Source organism: Alligator mississippiensis, chromosome 5 (genome assembly GCF_030867095.1).
Source record: "Alligator mississippiensis isolate rAllMis1 chromosome 5, rAllMis1, whole genome shotgun sequence".
NCBI lineage: Eukaryota > Metazoa > Chordata > Crocodylia > Alligatoridae > Alligator > Alligator mississippiensis.
The window spans coordinates 33386288-33407874 of NC_081828.1; the positions used below are offsets into that span (position 1 = coordinate 33386288).

General features: G+C 45.5%; 1 protein-coding gene across 3 annotated transcripts in view; it reads left to right on the top strand.

Annotated features, from left to right (window-relative positions):
- The window catches only part of MTF2 (metal response element binding transcription factor 2), a 41680-nt gene that overhangs the window by 12036 nt on the left and 8057 nt on the right, over positions 1–21587 (top strand). For 2 of the 3 annotated variants that reach the window (XM_019479060.2, XM_006265553.4), the window contains exons 2-8: positions 8648–8846; positions 9545–9626; positions 17167–17262; positions 17714–17814; positions 18182–18330; positions 20985–21080; positions 21471–21539. In XM_019479060.2, the coding sequence (XP_019334605.1) occupies positions 8648–8846; positions 9545–9626; positions 17167–17262; positions 17714–17814; positions 18182–18330; positions 20985–21080; positions 21471–21539 (792 nt within the window). The remainder of the gene's footprint in view (positions 1–8647; positions 8847–9544; positions 9627–17166; positions 17263–17713; positions 17815–18181; positions 18331–20984; positions 21081–21470; positions 21540–21587) is intronic. The other variant, XM_059728057.1, reaches the window with a different exon arrangement.

Sequence of the window (21587 nt, forward strand, 5' to 3'; positions counted from 1 at the left end):
AATTCTACTGCCCTAGTGTCACTTAAGGCCTATGTTACATTTAGGACACAGTTAAGGTGTTAATCACAGCATATATAGTAACCTACCCAAATGTTAAAGCCAATTTATGGTATGATAATGTAGCAAACATGACACAAAGTTATTTCACATATAACATGTAACATCTTTTGTGGCTCATTTGTCATGCTTTAAACTGAACATTTGGTATGTCTAGGATGACCCAGGACAGATCCTGATGCTCACCTGAGCACAATACGGGGGGTCTTGACTTGGGCAGCCCTTGGATCCAGGACACAGCTATCTCTCACCCAAGCTGCAGAATTGGGCTGGGGGGAGCACCAGTTCCTGGATCTAGCACCCTTGCCCAGTCCCTGGAAGAAGATATGTTGGGCTCATAGCATCCACTCTTAGGGAGCATCTCATTGATGCTGGGCTCACTGCTCGCTGGGAGCTCCAGCGATACACCTGCTTTTCTAAGCATCTAGGGCACCCATGGAAGGGGCACCTGGGAGCTCCTAGCTGCTTTTGCCCTTCCCCCACATGGTGGGTCCTGGAGCCTGGGGACTTTTAAAGAGTGCATCTACAATTGTGCTTCTTAAAACTGAGTGCTTGGACCCCAGAAGCTTACCTGGTTTCTGGCTCTTGGGAACCTTTGAAAAACATGCTGAGGCAGCTTCCCTGTTGGGGAATTTTAAATTGTGCACCCAGCAGCTCTAGCCACACTGCTGTGAATTGGAGGCTCCCAGCAGGTTTTGAAGTCCCCAGCAGGGTAAGTCCTTTGGGGTGGGGGGGGTGCTCTTCTCTTCCTGGCAGCCCAGACAGAGCTGCTAGGCATGTGGCTTTGACAGTCAGCTGATTGTTGACCTGGCCCCACAGACCCAGTCTTGAACTGGACCTTGGGCTGTTTCAGCCAGAGCTGACTATTAGCTGACCACTGAAGTGGGGACTTGAACCCACACCATTGTGGTCAGGGCTGGGATGACAGTCATCTGATTTGAGTCCCTAGTATGGTCTTGGAGGTCAGATAAACGATCATGATTGTTGGCCCTAGTTTGACCTGCAGGCACTCCTGTTTCAAATTGCTGATGCAGGGGGAGCCCAGGATTATGATTAGTAGGAGCAATTGTTGGGATTAGGAATCGGATCTTGTTGTGCCAGGAATAGAATCATGTGCGGCAGGAGCCTTGCTGCCATATTGTACCAGGAGCTGGCCCTTTGATAAACCAACACTGTGCTTCACTCCTTTCTCTAAAGACACAGACATGATTATAAGTAATTAAGATCAAAGGTTTTATAAAAAGGGGAAAATAAGCATCAGCTTGTCATTGAGAGAGGTTGATTCTTAATGGTGGTAAAAATTTAGATGATACTCCTTGCTAACCAGGAGACTACTTTTCATATACTATATTTACTCAATTCCAAGATGAGGTTTCCTCCCATCATTCACATGATTCAGGATGAGGGCTGGCTTTCCTTAAGTCTTTAGCTGAGATCTGCTTTAGCTGAGATCTGTGGGGAGTGGCTGTGCAGGGAGCCTGGCTTGGCTGGGGACAGTAGTGATGGCATCTGGGTTCCTCCTTCCCTTCCCTGCCTGGCTCCCTTCTCCCCAGCCCCCACAACTCCTCTATTGCCTGGGAGCAGGCTGGAAGGAAGAACCTGCATGCTGCCACAGCTGCTCCTTGCAGTGTTGGTCAGGAGCAGTTTCGGGGCTCCCCCTGTGCCTGTGTCCACTAGATGTTGGACCACTTCAGTTGGGAGCTGTGGGGAGTGGTTGTGAAGGGAGCCCAGCTTGTCCAGGGATAGTAGCAGTGGTGTGTAGATTCCTTCTTCCCTATGCAACTCCCTGCCACTGAGGGGGGAGGAGGAAACTGGTCAGAAAGAGCTGCTTCTGTCCCAGTTCAAGGAGCAGCTGTGGTACTATGCAGGTTCCTCCCTCCAGCCTGCTCTCAACCAGTGGGGGAGATGGGAGGGGAAATGGGCAGGGAAAACGAAACCTGCACGCCACTACTGCCGTCCTCAGCCAAGCTGGGCTCTCTGCAGTGCCAAGCAAGAGCAGCTTTGGGGTTCCCTAAATGCCTGTCAGCCTGGGACAACAGAAGCATCATGTACATTCCTCCTCCTATCTCCTGCTTCTCACAAGTGAGAGAGATCAGAGGATTGGGGGAGGTGCAGGGAAGGGAAGGGGGACAGGACCGGAGCAGAATTTGGAGGGAGGAATCTACACTGCCCCTGCTGCCCTTGGCCAAGCTAGGCTGTCTGCACAGTTGTTCCCTGCGGTGAAGGGGAGGAGTTGCTTGGGGTCCCAGTGCACCTAGATTAGTTGACAGAATTGGTGCAGAGGCAGATGCTGGGGGATGCAGGCAGCTGGGACGAGGTGTAGGTAGGGGTGGTACCGAGTGGTGGGGTTCAGGCTGCCTGCTCTCCATGCTGCTGGCCTCCCTGCCTCCATTCCAGAGCCTCTGTTTGCCTCGTCATTTGTACCTGCAACAGTGGGTTGGGGGGGAAGAACAAAATTAAAGATGGCCCTCCAACAGTTGGATTCTAGTTATGAAAAATTATAACAAATATATAATTGCATGTCTAAAATCTAATTATTGAAGGGTTGTCTTGGATTTGCATAAATACGGCATTTAAGTATGATCACTCTTATCAACACTATCATTTAGTTTTTAAAATCTTTATATTAAAAAAAAAAAAATTAAAAGGTGAAAGTGCAAAAGTGTGGCTTCACCAGGGGCCACATGAAACGCTCATCATTAAGAAAATAACCATATCAACACAGTTTGAACCCCTGCCAATACTCTTCATGAGGTTATACATTTAGAACTAGCCATCTGTCTTCCCACTTTGCAGAATACCCACTTGTGGACCAGTTTATGATGCACTGGATCATCATTTTGTTGTAAGATGAAGTGTCTGCATTTGAAGGACACTTATGTCTGGATAAGGAACCAGTAGAGTTGGAAGGTATCAGAGTTGTGCTGCCTTCTGCAGTTTTTCAGGGTTGCCATCTTGGCCTGGTCCTGCAGGAAATTGGCCAGGTAGATAATGCTCCCCTTGGCTGCTTGGTATACGACAGAGAAAATGTATGCAGTCCCAGAGAAGTTTTAAGTCCAGCTCTAAGATAGGTGAACATACATTTATTCAGATAACTTGTAGTTTGTTAGAATACGGTGAATGATGCATTTCTCATTTTTCTTTGTGGTTTGTTAGGCTGAATTTGGACAGCAGCTTGAAATGCACAAAGATTGCAGTTTTAAGATTGTTAAGGTTTTCTCTAATCCGTTAAAAACATTGTCCCATATACAAGTTTATCAAAATAATTCTGATTTTAAAACTTGATTTCATAAACAAATGAAATATGACTGTAGTGAGTGAATTGTTTTTGGTTACTCTTGTCTCAGGGGCTTAAAATTACTGAAGTTGTATCCTTTTGCTTTATTTTTTGTATCCTTCTTGCTTTATGCCCTCTTGCTTTGTTCTTATCCACGGGGCAAAATCATCTTTCCAGCTCTATCAGCACCCCCCACCCTTTGCAATGAATTTCTCAACCTCAGATCTGCTGCTGGTTGAGGGCTGTCTCTCACTGGTGAGGGTTTAGCATGTGGCCCATGGGCTCCTGCCCTGCCACCTTTTCCCATTGCTTCTGCTGTGGCCTTGGCTGGGGTCTCTGTGTTCCTCATCCCTCCCTCCCTCCCTCCTGTTTCCACTTCCTTACCCCATTCCTGGAAGTGGGATGGAGCAGTGGGAGGGGCTCCAGGGTGCTTGTGCTGTGCATGTGGCAAGGAAAGGAGCCAGGCTACATGTGTGGTGGCTGTCTGTGTGGTGTGCCTGATGGGGGTGGGGAGTAGCACATGCAGTGGGATGGGGAGCCAGGCTGCCCATGTGTTGGGAGGAGGGACTGGGTTGGGGCATGTCACAATGAACAGCCTGTGTGGCTCCTGTGTCTGTGGCATGCCTGGTGTGCAGCCCTTGGTGGCCCAGAAGCTGGACAGCTCTGGACTAGTTATTTGAAGTGTCCCATTTTGAATAAACTGAAATACAGAAAATGTCTCTTTTGCAGTTGCAGAGCGAACAACTGCTGTAAAAAATTTGGTTTAACTCTTAAAAAACTGGTTCCAGGTGGTTGGCCTCTACCAGCTGTGGTGCTTGGCTGCCTTTTGGTAGCATAAATAGTCATTTCAAATTTTTTTTATTTTAAATATTTAGAAATAATTAAAATTAAGTTTAAAGCATTTTGCACATCCCCAAACAGAGCAAATGCTAGAAGAATGGTTGAAAAGAAGTAGTTCTTGTAGTTAGCTTTTGTTAAATTTTTTTCTTTATGCTGTTTGTCAGATATTGATTTGTCATAAGATTAAAAAAATTTGCTTTCTGACTTACTGTTTGCAGTTTTGATACACTCTATAGGGTGAATTTTCCCTCTTAGTTGAATTGTCCTGTTTCATTTGGGATACTGAAAGTATTAATATCCTTTAAGGGAGAAGATTGGTTTTTGACTTAGCTTTTTTGGGGTTTTTAGTACAACTTTGACACAGCTTGATTTAATTACTCATTCATTTTAATTATGTGAGTCATAGGTATTCTTACTGCTTTTTAAATGTTTATACATTTCAGTTCATTCAGATGACACTACACCACTAACATAACTGACTTGCTGTGAGCTGCAACTTTTTGATCTTTAAAGAAATTGCATTATTCCATTTTATTCTTTGTTCTGTGGTGGTAACCTAGTAGCAGTCACCCACATAGATTCATTTCTAAAGAAAACTTCTATGTAGAATGTAGAAGAGGTTGTTTTTACCTATGTTAATCTCAGATCCTGTATTGCAATTTTGAAGGTTCCTTTTTGTGAAGAGTTGATCCTACTTTGTGACTTCCCACAACTTTTCATTCTTTTTGTCCTAGGCATACAATGTAATCATCACCTCCTGTGAAACTGAAATATGTATTAATTGTTGGTTAATCTTATTTTTGTTTGTGTTTTATGAAATACAGAAAATGTCTCTTTGTTGCACTTGCAGAGAAAACAACTTCTGTCAAAATTTAGTTTAACTCTTAAGAAACTGATTCCAGGCACTTAGCTAGTGGCCTCTACCAGCTGTGGTGCTTGGCTGTCTTTTGGGTAGCATAAATAGTTATAATTTGCTCTGTTTCAGTTCTGCTCTAGTTTCTCCTGTGTGCTCTTTAAATTAATTTCCTGTCTGCATTTTAAATTTAAAAATGAGAAAAATTTGGGCCTTGTACCTTTTTGCTGCATTATTGGTGGTAATGGTAGCAGTGGTGTTGTAGCACTCTAGAAAGCCCCTAGGCAAGAACTATATTATGTGTTATACTACTCAACACAAAATACTCTATTGCAAAAGAGTATAATGGGGGGCTGAAAGGCTTACTTTCCCCAAATTGTTTTTGTGTGTATATTATACTTTCATGTTGTTTCTAAACTGGAAGATGCCATAGGTATATTCTCCATGGACTAATGCAGTACTGCGTAGAAATACCCAAGCTATATCAGAAGAACCTCAGTTGGGTACTGTAAGTTGTATAGCTTGATTAGCCCACGTAGATTGCACTCACACAGTTATGCTGCTTCTAGTACCCAAGTTGGCTTATACCAATGGTTTTCAACATTGTTAGATTCAAGGCACCCTCCATAATTTTGGCAGGGAGATCCTAAATTGGCTGTTATTTGTTTAGCTTCTCACACCTTGTCCATTCCCTCCCATTTTCTGTGGTACCCTTTGGAGGATCTCATGGCACCCTGGTTAAGAATCACTGGCTTGTACAGACCTCATGCCAGTTCTCTTTGTATGCTACTGCATTGTGCTTTGCAGACCTACTGTAAACTGGATAGAAAACTATAGATTTGGTGATAAGAATTATGAATGAAAAGGAGGAAATGAGAAGAGAAAGAAGGTAATTATTTAGGGCTTTGGGTCATCTTTTGTTTTTATTTAAAAGTTCCAGACAAAGCCTTGCAAAACAAGCATTCCTAAAACCAGTTACTTAGTAAAACTGAAGAAGGCCAAACCTGACATTCTTGTTTATTTTTAATGTTTGGTTGTTTACTAGCCAATTGCCTATCAAGGGTGATGGGGGGGGAGGGGTGTGTGTGCAGGGAGCAGGCAGGGTTGGAGCCCCGGGCTGCTCCCCCTGTCTGGGCTGGGTCCCGCTTCCCTCCTGTTGCTTGGGATCCAGGCCGTCTCCTCCCCCCCCCCCCCCCCCCCCCCCCCCGCCTCAGCAGCGCGGGAAAGGAGGAAGTGGGCCTGATGCAGGGAAGGACTGGGCTGCTTGGTGGGGAGGGGGAGCAGTGCAGGCCTGGGGGAGCGGGGGGGGGGGAATGGGAGGAGCAGGCTTGCAGCCAACGTGGTGGGGAGGAGTGGGCCTGGGCCCAGCAGGTGGAGGAGGCTTGCTTGTTCCTCCCGTCCTCCCACAGCTGCTGTGATGGGCTGGGCCAGGCCCACTGTCCATCTGTTCCCCCTCACCCGTCATGGTGGGCTGGTTTTTCCCTCGGCTTGGGCTCGCTTTCCCCTCCCCCCCCACGTCGGGCCTGGGTCCAGTCCTCCCCTGGCCCCACCAACACCACGGTGTACCTGCTGTCTTCCTCCCCTTCCCCCCCCTCCCCCATCGGGGACAGGAGGAATGGACTTGGGGCCGATGTGGGGGAAGAGTGGGCCTGAGCCGGGGAGGAGGCCCGCTCCTTCCCTCCCCCAGCCACTGCTGTGTCAAGTCAGGCCCTCAGTCCTCCCACCTGCCCCGCCATAGCGGGCCAGCTTTTCCCCCTGCTTGGGCCTACTTCTCCTCCCCTCCCCCCCCAACTGCTTTACCTGAAAGGGGGGGGCATGCAAGGCTAGCCCTGCTGGCCTTGCCCCCGCTTCTATCCGCTCTGCTGCTCTGTCCCCTGTTTCCCCACTGTCATGGCAGTGGGCTGCCTTCTGTCAGAATGCTTCTTCATGTTCTGATTGGCTGTTTGTCAGCCAATCAGGGCGCAAATAAAGCGTTGCAGACTGACATCCAATGCACCAAATGCCCTGATGGAAGATATGTAGGAGAGACCAGACAACTGCGCACCAGAATGAATGCACACCGGAAATCTATCACGGACAGAAACATCCAATTACCGGTGGGGGCACATTTCTCACAGGAGGGCCACTCTCTCTCCAGTCTCTCAGTCCTGATCTTCAAGGGAAATTTACACAACACATCCCAGAGACAAGCCTATGAGCTCCATTTCATCAACCTGCTGGATACTAGAGATCAGGGACTAAAGATAGATATTGGATTTTTGATACATTACAATCTGCCTGGCAACTGAGTCCCCAGCCCAGCCCCTAGCTTGTTTACTTGTCATTCCATCCAGGAAGAGCACGCAGCAACTGCTGCAGCTTCCTTAGCCTGACGAAGGGTTTTTGAACCTGAAAGCTTGCTTAATAACTATTCTCCAGCCCTTTGGGTTGGTCTAATAAAAGATATCAAATTCACCCAAGGAACCTTGTCTGCCTATATCCTTAGACCAACACGGCTACAACCTAAACCCCTACAGACAGACTTAGGCTTTTATAATACTAGAATTGGAAGGCTGGCGTGAACTTTGCATTCCAAGTAAGCAAAAAGAACACAAGTACAATTAAAAAAAAAAATCTTTTTCCAACCTTTTGCACACTTTAAAGTGTTTTTAATTCTTTAAGTTTAGTGTGGCTGCCGTATCTTTTATCGGGTTAGGAAAAAATCTTAATGTTTGGCAGCCTTTAGCCACCAAAACCCCTGTTCTCATGAGTGGAATATAAATAGTGCCTCCTGGACCAGCTGCTGTCCTGTTTAAATTGTGGATATCTGCATTATCCAACCTTACTTGAAAAATGAAACTTGCTTCTTATGACTTCCTTCACAAATGACTCTGAATGACAGTTGTATCCCATAGTGCTTCTTGGGGACAGCATAACCAACCACATTTATTTTCCCTTGTGTGTAGTTTGTGGCTCAACTTGTTTGAGCCAAGTCAGAAAAGAAATTTAGTAAAGAGGTGCTGCATGACCAGGACATCATTCTTTCTGCTTTTCAGTATACATGGAAACAGATGGAAGGAAAGGTTTTTTTTTTATTATAGCGAAGCTAGATATATGTTGGTTATTCATAGCATCCTGGTGTGAAGGGTAGCGAGAATTTGCTTAAAGATAGATCAGATCATCAGCTTGTCACACAAGAAGACATTGTATGTGGGATTTGGGGGTTTTTCTTTGCTTTAAGACCCAAGTTGTAATTGTTTAGGATTCCCAAAATAGCAGTGTGATCATTTCATATATAGACCTAGATTGTCTACAGATAAACTACCTTTTATATTTGCTTTTCTAGCTTCATGTTCAACCAGATTTTGTGCATCTCTTCTTTTTAAATAATGGATTCCCTCGGATGTGGATTTTTTTGCTTTCTTTTTTTTTTTGTGTGTGTATGGGGGGGGGAGGGGAGAACTTCCTTGGCAAAGAATACAAGCAGATCTGAAGTATAAGAAACCAGACAGATTGGTATCACAACTTGGACACCTGGAGCTAAGCAGGGTGAGGGTTTAGTCTTGGATGCTCTTAATGTAGACAGACCTACCGCTAACTTCTCACAACTTGATTTTCTTTCTCTTGGCTTCTTGTTTTAGAGACTCTACAGGGGTGGGTAATTCATTGGTCCACAAGCGGTCTCCTTTACGCCGAAACCAAAAGACCCCAACATCCTTGACCAAGCTGTCCATACATGATGGACAGAAAGCCAAAAAGCCCGTGTGTAAATTTGAAGAAGGTCAGGATGTCCTAGCTAGATGGTCAGATGGCTTGTTTTATCTTGGAACCATCAAAAAGGTAATTAATTTTAATATGCTTATAGTATGTCTTGTTGATGCTGTGGGACAGTGGTTCCCAAACCATGGGTCACAGCCCCAAATGGGATCACAACATCAGCAGATGGGGTCATGGTGCAGTGCTCTCCTGCACCAGGTCCTGCCCACTGGGCTGTAGTGGCCCTGGGGGAATGGCAGCAGGGGAGACCCAAGCCCTCAGTGGGCAGCCCCATCTCTTGTCCCTGCACCCCCCCTCTCCCCCTCCCGGTCTCTGGTCTGCCCATGGGGGAGGGGTCAGGGGGACGCTCTGGCCTCAAAAGCTGCTGCTTCTGCGGAGAGTAGCCAGGGCTTAGGTGCTGCTGGGGTTGGGGAGCAGGGGGCTATGGGCTGTGGGGCACTTGGGGAGAGTGGAGGGCTGCAGATTTGGAGTGAGGGGCACTAGCAGGACCAGGAGGCTAGGTCAGGAGTGAGGGGCACCTGGGCAGGGTTGGGGGCTGTGACTTGGGAGTGAGCGGCCATGCTGTGGATATAGGGTCATGTTGAAGAAAAGTTGTGGAAGCACTGCTGTAAGACATGTATAAATTGCTTCAACTTGGCCACAGTATATTAAGTGTATATTTAGTTAAATATACCTGACTTATTTTTCTAGTTAAATATACCTGATTTATTTTTCTTTTACTGCTCGTTGTCTCCACTGTATATTTTTATTTTACTTTTCAGATAAACAAACTGAAACAGAGCTGCTTCATTATATTTGAAGACAGTTCCAAATCCTGGGTTCTGTGGAAGGACATACAAACAGGCAAGAACTTCAGTAAAACTACCGTTGTTCAGCCTTTTATTTAATGCATTTTAAAGGCTAAAATGAGTTGTCAGCTGACTCCTTCTTTTGAAATGACCTAAAAGTTCACTCAGAGTGCAGCTGTATGGCTTATCATGAACCTGTACCAGTAAACCAGACTTATTAAACTCCTGTTCCCAGAGACAATCCGAGCAGGGTGCGGGGCCATAAATTGGCATGTGCGGGGCCCTGCCCCCGGATGCGAGGAAGCCCATGGCAGATTCGGCGGGCAGCCGGGTAGGGGTTGGCAAGTGGCTGGACGTGAAGCTGGCGGTAGTGTAGAGTCACCGCTCTGCCCGGCTCTGCAGGGCCCTCTAAAGTGTGGGGCCTGGGGCAGTTGCCTTGATTTCCACACACCCCCGGCCAGGCCCTGCTTGTTTCTCCAAATTTGAAAACAGGACCCCATAACAAGGATTATTCTGCACTGATCCGGTCCTGTAGGGAGCAGACCAGGGAAGCCAAGGCTGCAACTGAACTCCAACTAGCTTTGAGCATCAAGGACAATAAAAAGTCCTTTTTCAGATATGTGGGGAGCCGGAGGAAAAGCAGGGGCAACGTTGGACCCCTGCTGAACCAGATGGGGCAACTAACACCCAGGAAAAAGCCAACCTATTAAATAGGTACTTTGCGTCAGTCTTTCATCAGCCCCATGGGACGCCCATGCCCGCTACAGGGCCGGGAAGTCCGGGTGAGGGTGATCCCCGCCCCCCATTAATGCTGACTTTGTGAAGGAACATCTTGAGAAGCTGGATACCTTCAAGTCAGCCGGCCCTGACAATCTTCACCCCAGGGTATTCAAGGAGCTGGCGAGCATCATAGCCCAGCCTCTAGCGCGGATCTTTGAAAACTCTTGGTGCTCTGGTGTAGTGCCCGAAGACTGGAAGAAGGCCAATGTGGTGCCTATCTTCAAGAAAGGGAGGAAAGTGGATCCTGCTAACTATAGGCCCATCAGCCTGACTTCTATCCCGGGGAAGATCTTAGAAAAGTTTATTAAGGAGGCCATCCTTAATGGACTGGCTGACGCCAACATCTTAAGGGATAGCCAGCACGGGTTTGTTGCGGGTAGGTCTTGCTTGACCAATCTCATTTCCTTCTACGACCAGGTGACCTATCACCTGGACAAGGGAGAAGAGATTGATGTCATATATCTTGACTTCAAAAAAGCCTTTGACCTGGTGTCCCATGATCACCTCTTGGAGAAACTGGCCAATTGTCACCTTGGGTCCTCCACAATCCACTGGCTGGAAAACTGGCTCCGGGGTGGGACCCAGAGGGTAGTAATTGATGGAAGTCACTCATCGTGGTGTCCTGTGACCAGTGGGGTCCCCCAGGGCTCTGTCCTTGGACCCATACTGTTCAACATCTTCATTAATGATGTGGACACTGGAGTCAGAAGCGGACTGGCCAAGTTCGCAGATGACACCAAACTGTGGGGCAAAGCATCCACACCAGAAGACAGGCGGATGATCCAGGCTGACCTGGACAGGCTCAGCAAGTGGGCGGACGAGAATCTGATGGTGTTCAACACCGATAAATGCAAGGTTCTCCACCTTGGGGGGGAAAAAAACCCGCAGCATCCATATAGGCTCGGCAGTGCTACGTTGGCTAGCACTATGGAAGAAAGAGACTTGGGGGTCATCACTGACCACAAGATGAACATGAGCCTGCAGTGCGATGCTGTGGCTAGTAAAGCGGCCAAAACGCTGGCTTGCATCCATAGATGCTTCTCAAGCAAATCCCGGGACGTCATTCTCCCCTTGTACTCGGCCTTAGTGAGGCCGCAGCTGGAGTACTGCGTCCAGTTTTGGGCTCCACAATTCAAAAAGGATGTGGAGAAGCTTGAGAGAGTCCAGAGAAGAGCCACGTGCATGATCAGGGATCAGGGAAGCAGACCCTACGATGACAGGCTGAGAGCCCTGGGGCTCTTTAGCCTGGAAAAGTGCAGGCTCAGGGGTGATCTGATGGCCACCTACAAGTTTATCAGGGGTGACCACCAGTATGTGGGGGAACGTTTGTTCACCAGAGCGCCCCAAGGGATGACGAGGTCGAATGGTCACAAACTACTACAAGATTGTTTCAGGCTGGACATAGGGAAGAATTTCTTTACTGTCCGAGCCCCCAAGGTCTGGAACAGCCTGCCACCAGAGGTTGTTCAAGCGCCTTCATTGAACACCTTCAAGATGAAACTGGATGCTCATCTTGCTGGGATCCTATGACCCCAGCTGACTTCCTGCCCTTTGGGCAGGGGGCTGGACTCGATCTTCCGAAGTCCCTTCCAGCCCTAATGTCTATGAAATCTATGAAACAACTTATGAGCAGTAGCCACCAATCATTTACAGTAAGGGGTATGGGCATGCACAATATACAGCTTTATACCAGTGTCAGTCATTCCACTCCCAGATAAAGCTGCCTCTCAAAGTGAGGGGTACATGCACACCGTTTTAAGTTGTAGTGGCTTATTGACTTGTATCCATTTCCCTAGCAGATTTTATCTCTGTGCCAATTCTTGCTATCAGGTAGGCAGCTGCCTGCTATATATAGATGCTGTTACAGCTAGCTGGAGAGAGCTGTGTGTGTGTGTCTGGGATAACTTAACATGGCAGCTGGGAGTGGGCAGTTTGTGTAAGTCATTTGGGCTTGGCCAATCAAGAAGATGATGGAACTTTGCCCAAAAATCCCCACTTGGTAGCTAATGAAGACTGGAGTGTTGATTATTTTGTATACCTGTGATGTGATAATCTATTTAGTGAGTAAACAGCATTTCACATTTGTTTTAATCTTCAGTGTTTCTTAAGGAATAGACTGAGTTGGAGTCCTCTGATGTTGAAGTAGTGCAGGCCTGGGTGATCGTTACAAGTTCTTCATCAAAAAGGAGGGGACACAGTTTTCTAACCATAAGTAAAAGATGGAAAACTGACCAGATTTGCTAGAGCTAGCTAATACTTTAGACTGAATGTGTTCTCTAATACTATATCAAATAAATGCATTTCTTCCATCTAGTTTCTAAGAAGGTTTTAGAAAGTCACTTGTAGCTTTGGCTCTGCATAGTGTTTGTGCCTTATCTTCTTGCAATTTATGTACAGCAAAGAAGTAAATATGTGTTATATTTACCTGAATCCAAGATGACTTCAAAATTTTAAGACAACCCTTCAGTAATTTGATTTTATACATAGATCCATAGATTGTATGGGGCTGGAAGGGACTTTGCAGATCATCGGGTCCCACCCTCCAGCTCTAAGTAGGAAGACAACTGGTGTTTGGTGACCCCTGCAAGATGACTGTCTAGTCTCCTCTTGAAAACCTCCAGGGTAGGCGATTTGTATCACCTCTGGAGGGAGTTTATTCCACAGTTTGGACCTCCTGACTGTGAAGGAGTTTTTCCTGGTATTAAGCCTGAAGCGGCCTTCCAGGAGTTTGTATCCATTGGTCCTGGTCTTCCGTCGGGATGCCCTAGTGAACAATTGTTCACCGAGCTCCTGATGTGCTCCTCTGATATAGCGGTCAGCTGTTATTAAGTCCCCTCTCAGCCCTCTTTTCCTTAACCTAAAAAGGCTCGGGTCCCTCAGCCTTTCCTCAGATGACTTGCCTTGCAAGTCCCTGATCACACAGGTGGCTCTTTTCTGGACCCTCTCAAGTTTTTCCATGTCTTTATTGAAGTGCGGCACCCAGAACTGGATGCAGTGCTCCAGCTGCAGTCTCACCAGTGCTGAGTACAGCTTGAGTATCACTTCTGTAGTTTTACACAAGATGCATCGGTTGATGCATGCCAGCATGTTGTTTGCCCTGCTGACCACTGCCTCGCGTTGACGGCTCATACTCATATGATGGTCAGTCATTACCCCTACGTCCCTTTCGGCCATGGTGCAAGTCAAGCTGTCACCACCGAGCCTGTATGTATGTTGAGGGTTGTTTGCCCCCAGATGGAGCACCTTTAACACTTGCAAGTGTTAAACTTCATCTGGTTCTGGTCTCATCGTTGAACTTGGCTAGCGAGCTTGTCACTCCTCCATCCAAATCATTGATAAAGATGTTGATTGATAAAGCACCAGCCCAAGTGCAGACTACTGAGGGACACCACTGGGCACTTTGCACCAGGACCTCACAGATTCTTTCATGAGAACTCTCTGGGTCCTACCCTGTACTTAATTTCCCACCCACTGAACTGTTGAGCAGCTGAGCCCACAATCTTCCAGTTTTCCCACAAAAATATTGTGGGATACTAGATCAAAAGCCTTTTGGAAGTCTAGATATATAATGTCTCCCATGTCCAGGTGACAAGAGATCTGGTCATAGAAGGAGATGAGATTGGTAAGATAAGGCCTATCTGTGACAAATCCACGCTGGCTGTTGTTTAGAATCTTACCTTCTATGCGCAATATGCTCGCAGATTCTTTAATGAGTTTTTCCAGGGTTTTCCCTGGGATGGGGGTTAGGCTGATTGGCCTATAATTGCCTGGGTCCTCCCTCTTCCCCTTCTTGAAGATAGGTACAATGTTGGCCCTCTTCCAATCCTCAGGGATTTCCCCTGTGCACCATGAGTTCTGAAAGAGTTTGCCAGGGGTTCCGCGATTGCTGATGGAGCTGGCTGAGGTACTCTCAGATGGGTCCTACTGACTGATAAATGTCTAGCTTTTCTAATTGGTATATTACACCCACTCAGCATCCACAGTGGGGAGGCTGTCAGTCCTGGCATGTCCCCTTTGAGCCTTATTTCGCTTGACTTTCCCCTTGGTTCGGTGAAATACTGAAGCAAAGTGAGCATTCAGGAGTTCAGTTTTCTTGAATGTTGGTTACCAGCTGTCCCGTGATATTAAGCGTGGGTCCCACACTTCCATTTGTTTTCGTTCTACTGCCTACATACCTAAAGAAGGACTTCTTATTGTCCTGGACTCCCATGGCTAACCTAAACTCTGTTGCTGCCTTGGCTTTCCTGATCATTTTCCTATAGGTGCTGGCCACTGTTGTATAGTCCTCCTTGAGGACCATCCTTAGCTTCCACTGTGCGTACACCTCTTTTTTTTTTTTAAGAGGACCACAATGTCCCTATTAAGCTGGGGGGGCTTGCCAGCCCTTCTGCTACCTTTCTTCTTTGTAGGAATGATTTTCTTTTGTGCTTTGAGGATTGTATCCTGAGCAATGACCACTCGTGCACCCCATTTGCCTTGCCTTCCTGATCCCACGTCGTCTCCCATACTAATGCTCTGAGCCTGTCAAAAAGTCAGCATTTTTGAAGTCCACAACTTTAATTCTGCTGGTTGATTTGTCGGCCTTGTGGCGGATGGTGAACCTGATAAACTTCATGGTCACTGGTGCCCAGGTTACTAAATATGGAAAGTTATAACTTTGTTATAGTTTTCCATGTATAGTATCAAATTATTGGAGGGTCATCTTTTAAAATTCTTCCTTCCCCAGCACTGTGCTAGGGAAAGCAGCTGCAGGAGGCAAGGCCCCCCACCCCATGCCTGTATCTACCTCTGGTCTCCCCTTCCACTTGCCACCTGTCAGGTGCCACCCTCCCTCCTGCCCAGGTGTTCTGTTGCAGCTCTGTTCTGGTGCAGTCAGCAAGGAGATCTCAAGCCTAACCAGGCAGAAGTAGCAGCTCCAGGCCTGGCCTGAGTTGGATCTGAAGGAGTGGGCTGAGAATGGGGTGGGGAAGCAAGCATCTGTGGAAAGGGACAGATGGTACTATCATCCCTCGTGCTCCCCCAGCAAACGTCAGACTGCATAGTCTCCCCTGTGCTCTTCTTGCCTTGCCCCCTGTCACAGGCGGGGTCCTACAGGAGGGCCGTGATCTCCTCAAGGCCCCGCTCCCGTGCCAAGTTGGCCCAAGGGCACCCTCAAATTCCTCGCCCGCCACGTCTTTGATGTTCCAATATTTATTAGGGAGGCTGCCTTGCATCTCCTTGGACACGGTTACTTCTGGCCCCGTGAACTCCCGGACTCTTCATGGGTCCCACTCTACAATGGGTGCTTCAGGGGCACCCTAGCCTTGGGGGCTATGTGTGGCTCCAACCACCCCTTATACCACGTCCCAAGCCTCGCGCCTGGAATAGACATTGTTCAGTCTCTCTCTCTGTCTCCACGCCCTCTCTCTGGGGCCTTCTTCAGTCACGCCGCCCTCTCTCTGGGGCTCACCATGCCCGCACTGGGGCTTCTCTGCAGTGCCCCCTTCTCTGGGGCTTCTCAACTGCCCCTCTCTGGGGCTGGGGTCTATGCACCCTGAATGCTGCGCCCTCACTAGCACTGGGGTCCTCACACTCTGCCGTGAGTCCCCTGTGAGGCCTCCTCCAACCCCTAATAGCCTCACCGAAACCACCGGTGTAACAAACAGTAACAGAAACGCAAGCCCTTTGGCTATAACTGAAACAGAAGCTGCCCGGCTATAACAATGCTTTGCCTACCGGGGTTCTCCATCCCACAGCCATATCATGTGCTGCTCTTTCAGCAGGCTTCTCTCTTCTGCAGCAGAGAGCTGCTGCTTCTTGGGCTGCTGGCAGGGAACTGCCTGTGGCCTCCTGCCTGTGATTTATATAGGAGCCAGGCCCTGCCCCTTTCAGTCAGCTGACCTTCTGGTTGCCCTGGCAACCCACAGCTGGGCTCCTTACTCCCTGCTAGGGCTGTTTCCCAGGCAGTTTCCCCTCTTTAGGAGCAGGGCACCTCAGTGCCCTGTGACACCCCCCTCTTGCTGCACAAGCCACTCTGGCCTGGGACAGACAGTGGCTTAGCTAAGTGCTGTGCAACCTGGGCTGGTACTTGAATCTAAGGTGAAGCTTCCCCCCCCACCCTGTTAACTGGGGGAGGGCCTGAAACTTTTTGGATTCGAGTAAGTACAGTACTTCATTAGCAGTGGCATGGTCTGGCAAAAGTTGATAACTTTTACATTGACATGGTGTGTAGACTGGGACAAGTTTCTCTTAAATACTTGACTTACCAGTCTTTAAAAAATGATGCTATTACTTATGCTGTATGCTCATCTACTTGTATGGAAGTATGTAAATAGTATTACTGTCTCACAGGATTGCTGAAGTTTTCTTTCTGTCATATATGATATATATATATATATATATATATATATATATATATATATATATGACAGACATTGCAAATACAAAATGAGTTTTTGCATTCAAAACCAAGTGGTTGATGGTTTATCTATATAGAGTAATATTTTTGTTCCTGTACACTTAGTTTGCATATATAATTTATGCAGCTGTTTCACTTTAACTGTTGATACTATGGGTTTGCTGAACTGCCTGACTAATGAAAAATACAGAGAGCTATATGGAATCTCTTCTATTAGAAATGAAAAAAGGATACAGTTAGTATAGAATACATGTTTTCAGGTACTGAGAGAAACTTGAGCATATAGCACTAGCCTGCTCCAACAACACATCAATATGTTACCTAAAGTAAATTGTAGAAAGAAAAGCACTCATAACCTACCTAACAACAACAATTTTATTCCAATAATAATGAATTACACTTTTTTATCTCTCTTTAGGAGCCACTGAAAGTGGGGAAATGGTCTGTACGATATGTCAGGAGGAGTATTCAGAAGCACCTAATGAAATGGTTATATGTGATAAATGTGGCCAAGGTAACTTTTCTTTCTTGGTTTTTGCTGTATTTAACAAGACATTTCTGCTTACTCCTTTGAAGAGGGATATTTGTTTTGGCCACATTCAGGTATAGAATAGAAAAGGCAAAAAGTCAGTGGTCTGTGCTAGACTGCTTTTTTTTAACCTGAATTTTGTAACCTTTAAAGGTTTTCAGCTGTTGAGGTATTTGTTGTGGTAGAAGTAGCTGACTAAACCTACTCAGAAAGTGGCCATTTTAAACATTAAAACGCCTAAGAACTTTTCAAAAAGTGTTTGGAATTTGCTAGTTACCATCTTTGCTGATCAGATTTTTTTTTTTTTATTTGATGGAAGTTTGCTTTACTTTCTGTATAGAAATATTAAATAGTTATATGACAGGAACTAAAAATAATTTTAAAAACAATGCGTAATTTCTCTCTCAAAGAGTAAAACCTATATTTTTTAATTCAGGTTATCATCAGCTATGTCACACACCAAACATTGATTCCAGCGTGATTGATTCGGATGATAAATGGCTTTGTCGACAATGTGTTTTTGCAACAACAACTAAGGTATGGGATAGAAATAAATTTGATCTGTTTGGCTGATATATAAATTTGAATTTACTCCATTATAGAGTATGTTTACTGCTCAATGAAATGTTTATATTATGAAATTTGAAAATTAACTCTTTGAAGAACTCCCTTTGCTTTGACCTGGTTGGGGAAGATTTGTGAATTCAAAGTTGTGTATGTATCTTTAGGACATCTGTTTTTAAAAAGCAGTCAAGCTAGTATTGCAAGCATGACTGCAGGTGACTATTCTTATCAAACTACTACTATAACCAGCTAGTCTTCAATTTTAATTACAATTTTAATTTTTGTTTTTAATTACAAAAACATGTTGATTATTATATAAACTATAGATGTTGCATTGCAGAGGGGCGGTGCACTTAAGAAAGGACCCAATGCCAAAGCACTGCAAGTCATGAAGCAAACCTTACCATACAATGTAACAGATCTGGAATGGGATGCAGGTCATAAAACTAACCTCCAGCAGTGTTACTGCTATTGTGGAGGCCCTGGCGAGTAAGTAACCATATGGAAGTCTTTTTTCATCTTAATGTAGCTCTGTCAGCTTTTGGCCCTGATCCTGCAAATGAATATATTTGAAGTTACGTAATTTGTATAGAATCAAATTATTGGAGGGTCATCTTAAATTCATCCCTGGCACAGCGGGGTGAGGGGGGGGAAGCAGCAGTGAGGGCCAGATCCCTGCCCTTTGATGCTGCTCCTCACCCCATGCCTCCTGTCTCCCCAGCTGTCTGCCATGTGCCCCTCTGCCCCTTGCCCTCCCCATGCCTGTGCCTGCTGCCATGCTGCCAGTTCCCACGCTACCTCCTCCAATGGGGCCAGTTAATGAAGAATACACCTTTGAAATGAATGCAAATATTTTCTTTTAGGACAGACTGTGGTAAACACATTTAATGTTAACTCTTTATATTGCATCAAGTCTTTCTTTTTCTTTGTATGGTCTTCTCATGACAACCATTAACAAAATATCTGAATGCAAAGATAAGTGACTTGCCTTTTTGTTGCATTACTTCTAATCTGTATAAATACTTTTTTCAGAACCTTATTTATGAGAGTAGTTCTGTTTAAAGTTAGTTTAGTTCATATGCATTAAATGTATGCTGAACTATGAGTTTTTAGATCAGGATATTTCTAAAGCAGTCTTGAGTCCATCAGTGCTCCATGACGTGGGGTCTGCTCTGGTCCTGCCCCTTAACTTCTTAACTGCCATGCTTAACTTCTCCTCCTATCCTGTGTGGTGGGGGGTTGGTGGCAACAAAAGGGCTTTCTTTACTACTAGAATGTTGTTAGGACCACGTATTCTTTTGAACAGTAGGGTCAACAAGGACATAGTCCTTACCCCAGGGGTATCTGCTGGGATAGCTGCTGAATAAATATGATAGGCTTGCTGCACTCTTCTGCCATGCATGCTTACACTGTTATCATGGTGGCTAGTATATGATTTGTTACACTAATATCTAGGACAGTGGTTCTCAACCTTTTCTGTAGCAGGACCCATTTGTAAACATTGGCCAGTCCTGCCCCAGCTCCCGTGTGTGTGTGTGTGTGTGTGTGTGTGTGCGTGCGTGTGTGTGTGTGTGTGTGTGTGTGAAGGGGGGCAGGGGTGGCCCCAAGCAGCCCCTTACAGGCTGGAACTGGCTGCCTGTGAGGCAAAACCCATGGTTTTCCACATTTTTTCTCCTTTAAAGGAGAATCCATTTTTAAAAGCTTGTTGATCCATTTTAAATGTTTGTTCGCAACCCTTTCATATATTCTTACAACCCATGGATTGAGAAATGCTGATTTAGGACACGAAAGTGTAGTGGTAGTGGTAGGAAAGGTCCCTGGAGAAGTTATAGAGTAATTAGCAGGAATCTGGGTTTTATGTTTCCCATGGAAAAACACGGATTTTCCCCTGTGGTTTTTTTTATTTACTTCTTATTTTTATAATTTCCCTTTAAGTAGAAAAACCCAGGAAACTTTTGGTTTTTTCTTTGAAGGCTGGTAGAGTTCCAGCCTGCAGGGGCCTGCTTGAGGCTAGGGGGAATGGGAGGAGGGTGATCAGATGCAAGTGGCAGAAGCAGGGCCATGGGGCTGTGGGTTGGGAGTGAGGGACACTAGCTTGGGAGCCCCGATCCTGCAGTGGACAGACTGCATCCGCCTCTGCCCCACTCACAAGTCTGGGGTGCATGTGCTCCCATGCCCCCTGCCAGGAGTGTGGACAGTGGCTGGGAGCCAGCCCCTCCACCATAGACTTACCTGTGGGGACCTGCAGGAACTGCTGTCATGCTTCCTGGCTACCATGTGTGTATTTGTACATGCACATGGCACCCCCTGCTTGATTGTCCTCCTCCCAGCCCCTTGAAGGCTGGAACTGTGCCACCCAAGAGGGTAAAACCCAAAGTTTCCTGTGGTTTTGGGTTTTTTTCTCCTTCTAAAGGAGAAAAATCCACATTTTTCTCCATAAAAGGATAAAATCTGTGTTGGTTTTTTTTTTCTTCTTCATGTTTTTCCATAGTGAATGGAAAACCTAGAACCCTGCTTATAAGTAATCTAGACTAGTAATATAAAATAATTATCCCAATGACCAGCATTTGGATTTTTTTTAAATGTTGATGAGAGCTAGAGGTTTATTAACATAAAAATGTTTTACTTTAAACTGTGAATACATATCACTTTCTGTGCCATAAACCATTTACATTTTTAAAAACTAAAATTTTATATTATAGCATTTATTGTTCTCATTTCTCCCATCTGATTAAACCAGGGTATCAAATTCATTGATTTCTGCAGGCCAGATGAGGGGTGTGGGGCCAGTTTGTGTGCCAGATTGGGCCAGCAAACCAGGTGTGTGTGACTTCGCTGTAGAGCTGTGTGCACCCCGCATACAGTGTGTGAAGCCAATCAGAGATCCACATGCAGTACCATGGGCCATATCTTTGACACCTGGATTAAACAGACCAGATTGTTTTCTAGGTTTCTAGATGGAACTAAGATAAAAATACCTTGATTGATGTTGTATAGTATAGATACCTTGTAAAAATTTTAGATAAACTTTGACCTGAGAATCTCCCTAAACATAATGTGACCATACAGTTTTGTGGAGCATTTGCTACAATTTTTTTTTTTTTTTTTTAACACTTGGCTGTTTTTAATTTCTTTTGGTGAAGCTGGTATTTAAAGATGCTGCAGTGTTGCAAATGTAAACAGTGGTTTCATGAAGCTTGTGTGCAGTGTCTCCAAAAGCCAATGCTTTTTGGTGACAGGTAAGAAGCTTGAACTCAACTCTTTGTTATGTGTTTGTTTGAAATGTTGGGAGTTAAATATTCCATATGTATTTAATAGGAGGTTTTGTTATAATAACAATGTACTTAAAAGTATATGGGGATATCGCTTGTATAGAATATATTACAAAGTTAAGGGAAAAGAATTAGCTTTCTGGCTCTTACTGGAGCAATTGATTAAAACTGTGATTGACTTAACTGTGAGTTAGATGTGTGGACAGGCTTGCAGTACTTAGTTTCTTAAAAATTCAGAGGCTTTGCAGAGTGACCAGTAGATGACTAATTATGGTATTAGATATGTTACAACTTGATTACAACTAAGTATTTCCATGAAGCATTTAACTAATTTTATTTTATTTCATTTTGTGTTAGGTTTTATACATTCATATGCTCAGTTTGCAGTTCTGGACCAGAATACCTCAAACGTTTACCCTTGCGATGGTAAGTACAACATAAAGGAAAACGCATGTAATACCCTGCTCCAGAGGC